Raw genomic sequence first — 13,620 nt, 5'->3', positions numbered from 1 at the left:
ATCTTAGGCTACATATACCCAAAAAATGACGGAAATGTCTTCGAGCATTCCACAACCTCTTTAAGGGTGTTGGCAACCTGTCCATTGTGGCCGCTTTCATGGGTGGCCACTTCGCACCGATTCAGCTGATTTTCATGAGCAACCTTTGTTCCATTATATATGTTAAACCAGACAAAGACACTTCATGTTTTGGTAAACCATGTAATAAATATATGTTAACACGCCATGAGTACGATATATAATATGTGACCAGTGATTATTTCTATTTCCCGATTTCCTTGAAATATACAAAACAAAAAACAAAAACCAACAAGTTAAAAGAACACAAATGTTCCACTAAGAAATTTTGGTATTACTTTAAGTCAACACTTCAGATGTTTTTTTTCAAGGAGTTGTCTCACTAAGTTGAAAATGAAAAAAAGGAAAGGTGAAGGGGAATATAAGGACTTTTTATAAATTAATTAATAGCTAGAATTTTGTTGTACATATTGCAACATGTATTTTAAGTCAATAGCACTTTGTATACAATCTTGTCATGTACAATGGGTTAAATAAATAAATAAGAATACAAATGACCACTCATGCTTTACAATTACAATTTCAATTTAAAAAGAAATCACTACACATGCATGAAATAACATAAAAATGACCTTGCCCCAATTTCATCAATTGCAGAACACTGCTTAGCAAATCAAAATGCTTAGCAAGAAGTGGCTGTGAACCAGTCACAAGTGATATATACCCTATATAACTTTGGCTGGTAACCTGTTTCTGCTTAGCCAAACATTACTGTGCTTAGCAGCTGAAGGGTGTTGGCTCATTTGCAAGTTTTAAGTACCTGTTCAGATACAAACTGTCTTTACTACACTGCATAAATTCATTTCAGATTTCAAAACTAAGATATTTCACGATGACAACTCAAATACTACATGTAAAACAACAACAACATGGCTGGAATGTCTTCAACCTATCGGTACATGTATGTAAACAATAAAACAAAACTGAACAATTTGTGACCTTTTGGTAAGTTTGGTGTAATTTCTGTCACTATTGCAGTAACAGACACTTTTCATATCTCAAAACCTCACACATCCCTGCTTATCTGCACAACTTTTACCTCCAAAGTAAAACTACCATCCGTTACAGCACACAACTATTTCTGTTCTTCATGTAACAACTACTATTGTCCTCGTATACAGGGTGTCCCAATAAAGTTGTGCAAGCAGATATCCTTTAATTTCTCAAAAACTACTTAACATGAGCATTTTCATCTTGTTGGAGCACATTAATCAGATAAAATGCCATGGAAATCCGTTCATGCAAACCAGAGATCTAATAGATTATAAAAGGCTATGGGTTTTTTTTCACCCATTCCAATGTGATGGGATTTACACAGTTAACTTAATTTACATAAGAGTGAAAAGGCCCATGACAACCTGATGCACTGATATCACTAACTGTGTAAATCCCATTGGAATGGGTAAAAAAAACCATAGCCTTTCATAATCTGTTAGATCTGTGGATTTCCATGGTATTTCAACTGGTTATACACAAGAGTATAATTAATATGCTCCATCAAGATGAAATACTCATGTAAAGTAGTTTCTGCAAAATTAAAGGATATCTGCATAAATGACATTTTTTTGGGACACCCTGTGTAGAGAGTGTGGTTTAGTAATCAGGCTTTGTGACTCATGACCAGAGGGTCAGCGATTCAAATCAAGCACTGTGTGTCCATGGGCAAGCCACTTAACACTGATCTCCCAAATGTATTAGGACTGGCTCCACTTAGGATATACTGTCTTCAAACAGATCCTCTTCACCTCAAAAGCTTATGTAATAGGCGAACAAAATCAAAATCGAGTCTTGGACAAATATTAAATAAACCCCCTTACACTGACCCTCCCCACCCACCCCATAGCTAATTCTCCTGTGTTATGGCTCTGGTCTGTTCGCCAACTGTTCCCCTTCGTCCAAAAGTCCCGCCGGTTCGTATTCCCATTCCATCTGATCCCCGCTTCCCCCCGTGGGATTCATCAAGCGCGAGTGGTGGTAGCGGCTCCGCTCCGCAAAGTCCCCGTTTTCCTCCGTCACCTGCGTCTCTTCGACCATCCCCGGGGTCGAGAGGAGCGGGGTCAGGACGTATTGGTCCGGTGGGGGAGGGCCTGATCTGTGGTTTACCGATGGCGGTGGTGAGATGGGGTGGGGGACGGGATGGGGGATGGGGTTTGGGAAAGGGTGGTGGGTAATGTTGTGGGAGAGGGGATGGAAGACAGGATGGGGGACAGGGTGGAGATAGGGATAAGTTGGGGGACAGGGTGGGGGATGGGGATTGGGTGGGGGAGGGGGAGGGGGTGGTAGAGGGGATGGGTGATAGAGTGGGGGACAGGGTTGGAGATGGGGGTGCGGATGAGTTGAGGAGGGTAGGAAACAGGTGGTGGTGGTTTTTCAGGGCGGGGGGAGGGAAGAAATTCAAGCCGACTTTAGTGGGGAAATTTTGATGTAGTTTTTCATTTGGACCACCACCGTTTCAATGTTTCTGAATAATTAGAACATACATTTTCATTTTTTTGTCCCATGTCTGTATTGCACACATTGGAAAATATGTGTTATTAAAACATAACAAGATTTGCATGAAGCAACAGTTGAAGAAATTATTTTGGAATATTAAAAGTGGTTTATATTTAAATAATTTGGGATTGTTTATTCACCTCACCACCACCGCCCCCTCCACCACCACCACCATCACTAACACCATAAGTTTTATTTCTCTTTAATGAGAATTTACATATTTAATTTCTTTTTAAAATTCAATACAAGATGTTGAATCAAAGTCTTAGGCAGAATTCGTATACATTTTAGGCCTCTCAAGATGGCGCACTAGTGACTTCAGCCTTTGATCTTAATGCACTATCCAGTCAGAAGTGGGCAAAAATCTGCCATTCCTGGTATGTATTCTGCAATGCAAACTAAAGAGAACAATGAAACTTTAAGTGCTCTTCACTCGGTTACATTGCTAGGCTAAACACTGCCCTCTGTAGTTCATGCATGGAGCCTAAGCGCATTGATCCAACATCAAGTGAAAACGAGTTTTTAAGAGAAACATATGACCAACCCAAGCACGTGAAAGTTCCAACACCAAAGATGGCAGAAAGGCATGCAGAGAGTTCCAGAAGAACCAGAGAGAGATGCTGATGATGTCGGGAAGAGTTGACCCTCTGACCTCATGCTGACCTCGGTTGACCTTGAACAATTCTACCGGTGCCTTTCTAGTGTATTCTTTAACTGTTCTTCTCACGTTATTTTTCAATTGAAGTAATGTGGCTATTATTAGGATTAGGCAATCATGGGTAATCTAATTATTCATTTGTTGAACTTCAAAAATGGTGTTTGTTGGTTAAAGGGAAAATACAACATTTGCAAACATCAAAAAATAAAACTACCAAATCATTTTGAAATACCTTGCTGGACTGTTAGTGAATGACAGTGTAAAGCATCCTGTAAAATCATGGCACCTGGTATACTGTCATTTTCAAGAAAAGTGGTATTTTTGTATCAATTTCCAACGCTGATCGGCCGATCAGCGTTGGAAAAAACTGGGTTTTTTTTCAAATACTGGCCCCAATTGACCATCGCAATCGATTACAAACCTATGAACGGGTACGAGCCAGCTAGACTGGTTCCCTGACCTTACAATTCCCCAATGTATGTAAACTGCTCTGTTTCTTCTTATATGGAGTCAGGGAACCAGACTACAGGAAAATGATGGTTTTTCTTGGTTTTTATAGCATTTTCGAACCCAAAACCTCAAAAAAGTCAGTGTAACTATATTTGCTATATATTTCCAACCCCCCCAATTCCATCCATTTCTGAAAATTACAGCAAAAGCAAATGATGTATATTCCCTTTAACACATATGAAGTACCGGTATTTATCACATTATTTTAAGTATGGTTTAAAATCCTTATTATTAGAATTAGTTATTACTATGGTAAATAGTACCATTAGGGAGACACCTTGGCGTCAGAAATTATACCTTTGGGGGACATGTGGAATTAGAAAGACATTTCAATGTCTCCCTAATGCCTCAGCTCCTATTTAGAGGCAAAATTTTAGTGTCGCAAATAGGCTGGATCAATTGCTCGTCGTCCAGTTAGTAAAAATACCAAACTTTGTGGGGGTAGGATCAGGGAAAATTGGTGTTAGGGGTCAGGAAAGTCGGGAAAAATGTGTGCCCAAGTCTATGGGAACGTTTCCCTAAGGTTATCATTTTCGGTTATGATATGACCTTTATTATTATATTAGCACGGAATATGTTACAAAAGTACATACAAATTATTGTTTATTTACATAAAAACTAGATGTATTAGTTTTGTGGTTGACAGAGGATTACACCCAAATAGTAGTAACTTTTTTTTGCAGTAAAATATTGTGATTAGTCGTGGACCTGTTATGGCGTGGATGATGACTCACGAGTTAGTGAACTGTGTACCGCCATTTACCAAAATGTGTCAGGTGACTGGAAAATTCTTAACAAGACCGGACAGTTTGGTTTCTTTTGATTTGAGTTTCAGGAAATTGCAGCACATTTTCAGACATGAAAGTGCACACATGATAACAAAGTTTTCCACACACAAAAAAGGACTGACTCACAATACCAACACACGTTGACTACACATGCAGAAAAATCAAAGCACAAACACAACCCCACAATGTGCAAAAATACAAAAACAGGAAAAGAACCCCAAAAAGCTGAGAGAAAAAATGGATGAAGGAGTTTACAATTTACTGAAGTGGAATATACCCGCAACTTCCGGAGTATCATACTGAAAGCTCTAGCAACTGAGCTATCCATGAGATTGCAAAAGATTGGTGGAAACTTACCTGCATAGCCTGTTGAAGAGCGACTTGATCCACTGGAAGAATTTGAACTCTGAGATGCCCGGAGTCACCCCGGGGTTGGCCTGGCCGATGTAGATGTAGAGGATTAAGTAGACGGAGACGTTGGCAAGAGCGTAGCCCCACTGGATGGCAAACATGATGACAAACGAAGCTAGGATCTGTGGAAAGAGGGCGATATATTAAGTATTACAATTGGTATACGGGTAATGAAAAGTTGAAAGCACCCATGGTGCTGCACCTTTCAAACATGGAAATCTTGTGATGAAGAAGTGTTTAGATGTGGAGTTTAGAGGAAAAGCTGAGATAAATATGGGTTAACTTGGAGCTAGGGTGGGACATACATGTACAATATTAAAGTTGCATCACCCATGCTCTTCAAAAAGTTTGATTTGTTTTCCCTTAATAAATGTTCAACTCGTATGCTTTATTCCAACCCAAAAAAATTCCTTTTTGAAATTCTTTTTGGGGAGTCTGCAACCCTTTGAAACAAGGTTTTCAGTTTGGGCACAAACAGATCCCCTTTTGGAGCAGACCGGTTTTCCGGTCTGTACACTATCGATACTGATTGTAGGGTCAGGAATCAGCCCAACCAGAGCAGACCGGTTTCCGGTCCGTACATTATCAATACTGATTGAAGGGTCAGGAACCAGCCCAACCGGAGCAGACCAGTTTCCGGTCCGTACATTATCGATACTGATTGTAGGGTCAGGAATCAGCCCAACCAGAGCAGACCGGTTTCCGGTCCGTACATTATCAATACTGATTGAAGGGTCAGGAACCAGCCCAACCAGAGCAGACCGGTTTCCGGTCCGTACATTATCGATACTGATTGAAGGGTCAGGAAGCAGCCCAACCAGAGCAGACCGGTTTCCAGTCCGTACATTATCAATACTGATTGTAGGGTCAGGAATCAGCCCAACCGGAGCAGACCGGTTTCCGGTCCGTGCATTATCGATACTGATTGTAGGGTCGGGAATCAGCCCAACCGGAGCAGACCGGTTTCCAGTCCGTGCATTATCAATACTGATTGTAGGGTCGGGAACCAGCCCAACCCGTGAGTACAGAATTACTGTCGGGCTGCAAGTAATTCGGAAATTCGATAACTAAGAGTGGGCCGATTTTTCTGGTCGATGTCTTGTTCGAAAGTGAAAAACTTTTGTACTGCTAGAAAAATAGCAATGTAGAAGAAAAGAATCTACTTTTTGGGATGACACTCAAAAATATGTGAAATTCACAATGAATAATTTATAGGCTTTACTCACTCCAAGAAAAGACACCCATCGATTGCAGAACCTAGAATACCACGATGCTGGCATGCGATCGACGGTGCCAAATGGTCTGTTGTTATCTGTAGAGACCAAAGAAAACAAAATGTTATAAAAATGATTTCAGCATGTCCCTCCCTCCTGTTCCCCTGCTCAGGGCAGGAGTAACAAAAAAAGCTTTGTATTCCTTGAAACTATGACAAAACAAATTTAGTACCCACTCCAGAAAATAAGGACCCCATGTTTGCGTAGCGGTACTCTCCTCGCCTTCCACTGCTGTGACTCGGGTTCGAATCCCGCCTGCGCCAATATTTGGATTGGGTTTTCAGTCCCTACCTGATTCCGTGGGTTTCCCTAGAATGTCAATCTGGATTTTCCTCCCACCGCTAAAACTGTAATTTCCTTCAGCATTTTCTACCAAGGGACCCCACTTGAAAAAGGTCGAGAGACTTTCATGGGCTATACCGGCCAATTGGCGAAAAACCACAAACAAACAAGTACCGCCCCTACCTGCAAATTTGATGCTGTTACAAAACTTAATCTTGATGAGAGTCCTAGTTTTATATTTCCTCAAACCTGACAGAAGAGCTCCGCCAACTTTTAACTTTGTCTAAAACCACCATTTCAATTCCTTCTGCCCCCATAAATTTTAAAGCAAGCTTTAGTTTTTAAGGATGAAAATGACCGAGTTGATGGCAGGTGTACACCTATTGGAATTCAAAATTATTTATTGTTTCTAAAATCTGACAGATTCTTTGTTTCAAATGTTAGATACTTTGTCTCAGTACTATATCTGAAAGCTTCTCACCTTGCTTATCTTGCCCATCGCTCGAATCAATCAGCCCTTCCTTGTCGCTGACGTCCACCGGTCCGTCACCGCCCCCTCGGTTCTTCTCCCATCCGTCGTAGTCCTCACCCGCGGGCTGTCCTCCCGTCTTCTCCTCGTCCTTCTTGGGAAACATCTTCTCGGCCTTTTCGATGTCCTCTTTGAACTCGTGCAAGGGGTCGTCCTTGGGTAAGACGTCACTCTTGAGGGCGCCATACGTCTTGTCGTCGCTCTTGTTCAGGACGTGCGCCAGGAGGCTGTCCTTCTCTTTCTTGGACTTGGCGCTTTTTTCCTTGTCGTAGCTCATGGCCAGGGAGAAGTAGGCATAGTCCATGGCTGGCGGTGACAAATTTACAGAAAACATTAGAGCCAATTTAATGGCGTGGATTAAAGAAAGGATTCCAGAAATCCCTGAAAATGTTATGTTTTGGATTGTTTACTTAGCCTATTTCAAACATCTGGTTGAAAGGAAACCAACCTAATGTCTTACCGTTCCCGATAAAAGACGAAAAAAAACCGCTTGTTTACATCGGACATGACGGAGTACGAATACGTTTTTCATGTCGTTCTCAGTGTACAATATACACATTGTGTGTCTCAGGAACAGTGGTGACCAATCACCAATGCAAAAAAAAATGGTTTCTTCAACGTCCGCAAAAGGCGAACACCTTACGAATGAAATCACAACTAGCATCCAAACAGCTCGAATTTATGGGGTCGCAAAAGTGGACCCCGAAATTCGTTCTCGCACGCATAATACAGGAATAACACAAAAACGCCCAGTTTTGAAAGGATAGTTGTGTGAATGTTTATATCCTACTTTTAAATGTTATTTCCGATTAACATCATCTCGTGCAAAGCGCGTTTTGTAGCCCAATTAGGCTGTTCCAGGACCTAGTGTCCCTTTAACAATTTGCAGAAAAGTTTAGGCTAAATGTTCATACATCACGCTAATGCCAGCAGAAAGTTTGCAATGAAATCACCACAGTTGAAATGTGTTCCGCTTTGTGAATTTGCGGCATGAAAACTGGACGTGATGTCACAAATTTGAGTTGGCATTCGCTTTTTGTGCCGAGTACGAACCGGTCTCAACTCTTGAATTAGTTTGCTTCTTCTTTGGACTTTGAGTGGTGTAATTATTGGAAATAACACATGAACAGCAAATGATCCTATAATGTCTTTAAGGTCTCAAAGAATTCTTCGTACCTGCGTAAGTGACAAGAAACGGCATGGTGACGATGGGGCCCAACTCGTTCACGTGACCGATGAAGATGAAGAGGATGGCGACGAAACAAACGACTAGCGAGGCAAAGATTGGCTCCTTGTTGGGCCCTTTCTGCAAATTGAAAAAGCAGCACAAGAAAAAACCCAGAAATTAATAATATCTGTGATCCCGTTTGTCGTTTTCCTGGTTTGCAGCATTGCTATGGGTTTAAGGCTTCCGACTAGCACCCCTTGACCAAAGACATTCAAGAGGTTGTGGAATGCTCGAAGACATTTCCGTCATTTTTCGGGTATATGTAGCCTAAGGTGTGATGAAATAAAAACGACTATTGTTTCTGTCATAAAATGAGTACAAAAGGTACTTTTGAGAGCTGTTTTTCAAGTCCTGTCATGCCTGTTTCGACCCGAACGTGCAATTTGTGTAAAAGTCGTCGTTGCGGGCAGCAAACAAAACACAGTAAATCATGACGTAATAAACAGGACTCCCGATGCAGAGTAGCATAAACGAGTCCTGTTTATTACGTCACGATTTACTGTGTTTTGTTTGCTGCCCGCAACGACGACTTTTACACAAATTGCACGTTCGGGTCGAAACAGGACCTGAAAGATAGCTCTCAAAAGTAACCTTTGTACTAATTTCATGACAGAAACAATAGTCGTTTTTATTTCATCACACCTCAGGCTACATATACCCAAAAATGACGGAAATGTCTTCGAACATTCCACAACCTCTTTAACAAAATGGGGAATCACCAACATAGGGCTGGATAGCTCAGTTGCTAGAGCTCTGGAACGGCAATCCGGAGGTCGCAGGTTCAAACTCTGCTCCAGTCAATTTCTTTGTTCAGGATTCAATAATAACAATAACTGCTATGCTATAAAGCAAGTTATGAACGTGTTCATCAGTTGCTTACGCAAATCAGGCCGCTGTGCTACAAAGGCTTTTCTGTGTGAGTGAGTGTGTGCGCACGTTAATCTACATGGGCAAGGTTTATTCCCAGTAGCCATTTCACAAAACACTGCATAACTTATGCCATGCGTAGGATTCACACGAAACCTTTGTTACACAGCTGCGAAATAATTTATGATCGATTTCACACAACTTGCGCAACATTTCAAATAACAAAACATCTTGCAAGATATTTCATATGGCTGCCTGTGTAAATTTTTTTGCTTTTGTCACAAAACAGTCATACTGTAAGTGGAGATACGCCGCTGCCTAAACTTTTTTTGAAATCGGCTGCAGGACGTTTCAGGTTTTACCCTCTACCTACCCCGTGGCCCAGCACTTTGATGATGGGGATGACGTTCTCGTTAGCGATGCATTGAAGGATGCGAGGGGCTCCGTATAGACCCCCTAGACAGGAGGACAAACTGGAGATGTACAGGCCCATCAGCCATAGGAACCCTACCAGAGATACCTACACAAAACAAGTGAAAGAAATGTATCAATTCCTTGGCTGAGAACCAGTCAAAAGAACTATACAATCACATGATATTTTGGCTGGTAACCAGTTTTTGCTAAGCAGTATTTTCTATGCTTAGCATATCTATTTATGTGCTCAGAAAACATTTGCTGAGAACCAGTTACAAGCAGTATACAATCACATGAGAATTTAGCTGGTAACCTGCTTTGTTGCTAAGCATTATTTTCTATGCTTAGCATATTTATTTATGTGCTTTAATAGTAAAAGTTGGCTGAGAACCAGCCACAAGCAATATACAATCACATGAGATTTTGGCTGGATACCAGTTTTTGCTAAGCAATATTTCTACGCTAAGCATATTTCTCAGAAAATGTATGTGCTTAGAAAAACTTGGATGAGTACCAGCCAGGAGCAATATACAATCACATGAGATTTGGGCTGGTAACCTGTTTTGTTGCTAAGCAATATTTTCTACAATGTATGCTTAGCCTATTTATTTATCTGGTTCAAAAACCTTTGTCTGAGAACCAGTCACAAGCAATATACAATCACATGAGATTTTGGCTGGTAACCACTTTTTGCTAAGCAAATATATTTTATGTTGAGCAGATTTCTGTGCTTTGCAGAGCTGTGAAATTGGTCCACTACTGCCTTGGTACAAAACTGACAGAAACAAAGTAAGTCGGAAACTGAATGTTCTTAGTACCTTTTCTGCAATCATGTAGTCTTCCTGCAATGCATAACGAGCGCACGTCGCCCCGAGTAGCAACACAAAAAGCAAGTATAGTATAGTCGTCACGCCCAGCGCCGACAGCGTGCCGTACGGGATGCTCTTCTTGGGATTCTTCAGGTCCCCGCTCATGTTGATGCCCGCCATCACGCCGGTCGCCGTCGGGAAGAAGACGCCGAAGACCGTGAAGAAGTTCTCGCCTTCTAAGTAGGAGGGGCCCGAGTTGTTGGTGAAGGCGAGGCTGTTGAAGCCTAGGACGCCATTTTCTAGATGATGAAAGGAACGTTACCAACAAAAATCTTCAAGAACCCATGTAATATAGTTTTTATAATGCAGTTTTTGAAAGCGCACTTTTACAATTTGCCATTTTCAAGGTTTAATGCAAATCTAAATTCGTGAGCAAAAGTGTGATGTCATTTAGTCACGAACCTCAGTGTTACAGCTACGTTATATCAGCACCAAAAGTTACCAGAATTTTGGATATTTTGCCGTCTTAAATATTCTGCTTTAGGTGATTCTTTGTTGTTTCAACACATGCAGGACCATTTTTTGAATGAAGTTTTGCCTGTAGCACTTTCAAAATCTAGGAAATAAAAGCCCCGTCGTTAGGCTTTCTTTTAGTGCAAGAATCATTCAAATATCTCATGTACTTTAAGTTAACAGAATTTTGAACACAAACACCGTTCTAAAGTTCCGCCCGCGGATCACAAAAAAAAAGTAAGTCTTCTTTCAGCAAAATGACCAATGATTTGAATGATTCTTGTACTAAAAGAAAGCTCATTGATTGGGCTTTCATATCCTAGATTTTGAAAGTGCTGCAGGCAAACCTTCATTCAAAATTGGTCCTGTCATTTGCAGGGGTGTGATTGGACAAAAATGAAAAATCCACGAACTTCGGTTGACATGTAATATACATGTACATGTACATGTACATGTACATGTATTATTGTACATGTACTTGTATAGATGTACATGTATACATTATGCATGCACGTATGTCCATATATAGGCCTAGGGCATGTACATTTTATGTACTGTAATTTCTGTAATGTTAGCAAATTTTGTCGCTTCAGTAAAGAAAACAAATGGGGGAAAAATTAAGAAAAAACGTCTGGTCATTAAATAATATAATCCATATGTGATTGATTCATAAAGGCTTTTTCTGTGTGTGATGTTTTTACATTTGCATGTTGCAGAGAGAAACGATTCACACAAAACAATTTGAACGGTGCTGAAAAAAGTTTAATCTTACTTTAAACTCCAGTCCCAGCCCCAGGCTTCCAAAACATTTTTGAAATTTTGTGTTGGTGGTGGCTATTTTTCAAAGCACTACTGCAGCTCAAACTGATTTCCATCGACAGTGACACTTTATTACCAGTTCTTCCAGCCATACTCTTGAATTCCTTGACAAAATCGCGGCAATATTGACACCAATGTGTTTGCGAATTGCTAGTCACTGCACTGCACACTACATGCACAATACACACACACATAGTACATCCACACGCGATATACAAACACGAGGTGCTGCAAAAATTATTTTTAGTCTGGTCCTCAAGTACTCCACTGCGCATACTGCATTAATGTCTATTAGGTTCTTGACCGCACTGCATTAGACTTGTCACCAGTCCATCCATTATCGTAAATTAGAGCCTATATTTCGCCAGAAGTTTTTGGGCGATATTATTACGGAAACAGAAAACGTTAAAAATCCGGAATCCGCAAAACAATTCCGCAGACGTTAGATAAAAATCCGGAAATCCGGAAAAATCCGGAAAAATCACACCCCTGCATTTGGTTTCATTTGTTTTTGACTCACCCTGAAAGTTCCCAAGAAAAACTTATGTCATGGCCCCTTTAAATTACTTCTTTCCACTCAAAAAGTAAACGGTAGTAGTGGATACGAATGCTCGGTAAGTTAAAACTACAGTCCATCATTTGTAATTTGTGCATTTTGTTCGTTTGAAGCAACAAAAGAGTTCAAAATCTAATGAAGGATACTGAGCAACTAACCTGATGAAGTTTCAGCTAAGCTTCAGCTGTAAATTCCGAGAAAAACAGCATTCTAAGATCTCAATTTCAAATCAAAAGTTACTGAATCATGCTTTGAATTGCAGCTATACGCGACGTAGCGCACTGATCCGACGAATTATAACAACCGCGCGCGCAGGTGCGTCGTTCCAATACTTGTGCGCGCTGCGCTGAATAACAAAACGGACAACTAATTTAAATTTTCCTACGGTGCTTCTTAAGAATCACCGTTGGAAATGCCTTCTTTCGTTGATTACTTCAAAATGACAGTTTCCCAGAAAGAATAATTTCACAGGGAGTTTAGTTCCCTTATTATCTTTCAACCAAGTTTGTTTTTCAACAATAATTACGCCAGTTACTTTTTGGATGGCTGCAAATGATGGACTATAGCTTTAACGTTATTACTGTTTTTATTACCCCGGTCCGACTGGGCGAATGTCCCCACCAGGAAGTCCAGCGTGGCGATCCCCAGCACGGCCAGCAGGATCAGCTGCATCTTGATCACCCATTTGACCCCGGCAATGTTGACGGCCAGTAGCAGCAGGATCGTGGCAATGCCCACCCCGCGGACGGCCCACGTGTTGTCCCATTGGAAGGTCTCCGCGACGGACTCGCCGAACCCTGTGCAGTAGAGGGCGCATGCTACGGTCTGCACGTTTCAGAAAAATGAGAGAAAAAGATACCGTGCACAATTAAGGGTAGGTTGGTTATTTTGAAGAAAAAAAAACGGGTTTTGGTGAAACTTTGAGATTCTACCAGAAACATGATCTTTCCAGCTTACTTTGCTTAACTGTATTTTCCCTGGTAAGCAGTAACATCAATGGATGGATAAGAACTTTCAAGTGTATCACAAGTCAATCATAAGTCAATCAAAGGCAATCACAAGTCAATCGTAAGACTTAAGTCCATCACAAGCCAATCACAAGTCCATTACTAGTCCAACCACAAGTCAATCACAAACCAATCTCAAGTCAATCACATGTCAATCATAAGTCAATCACAAGTCAATCACAAGTCAATCAAAAGTCCATCATAAGTCCAACCACAAGCCATCCATCACAAGTCCATCACAAGTCCATCACAAGTCCATTACTAGTCCAACCACAAGTCAATCACAAACCAATCTCAAGTCAATCACATGTCAATCATAAGTCAATCACAAGTCAATCACAAGTCAATCATAAGTCAATCACAAGTCAATAACAAGTCCATCAT

At 40.9% G+C, this 13,620-nt stretch overlaps 1 protein-coding gene across 2 annotated transcripts in view; it reads right to left on the bottom strand.

The window, feature by feature from the left end:
• Nucleotides 1-13,620, bottom strand: part of LOC119724597 (solute carrier family 12 member 8-like) — a 36,585-nt gene that overhangs the window by 3,842 nt on the left and 19,123 nt on the right. Inside the window, exons 5-12 of one of the 2 annotated variants that reach the window (XM_038195709.1) lie at nucleotides 12,823-13,054; nucleotides 10,351-10,640; nucleotides 9,492-9,638; nucleotides 8,200-8,329; nucleotides 6,976-7,329; nucleotides 6,165-6,250; nucleotides 4,885-5,060; nucleotides 1,923-2,170 (exon numbers count right to left, since the gene is read on the bottom strand). In XM_038195709.1, the coding sequence (XP_038051637.1) occupies nucleotides 1,936-2,170; nucleotides 4,885-5,060; nucleotides 6,165-6,250; nucleotides 6,976-7,329; nucleotides 8,200-8,329; nucleotides 9,492-9,638; nucleotides 10,351-10,640; nucleotides 12,823-13,054 (1,650 nt within the window). In that variant the 3' untranslated portion in view covers nucleotides 1,923-1,935. Of the gene's footprint in view, nucleotides 1-1,922; nucleotides 2,171-4,884; nucleotides 5,061-6,164; nucleotides 6,251-6,975; nucleotides 7,330-8,199; nucleotides 8,330-9,491; nucleotides 9,639-10,350; nucleotides 10,641-12,822; nucleotides 13,055-13,620 lie in introns of those variants that run through there. The other variant, XM_038195710.1, reaches the window with a different exon arrangement.

This window comes from Patiria miniata, unplaced genomic scaffold (genome assembly GCF_015706575.1).
Source record: "Patiria miniata isolate m_02_andy unplaced genomic scaffold, ASM1570657v1 HiC_scaffold_18, whole genome shotgun sequence".
NCBI lineage: Eukaryota > Metazoa > Echinodermata > Asteroidea > Valvatida > Asterinidae > Patiria > Patiria miniata.
Note: the sequence above shows the minus strand (reverse complement) of the source record. Positions and strands in the feature narration are given on the sequence as shown.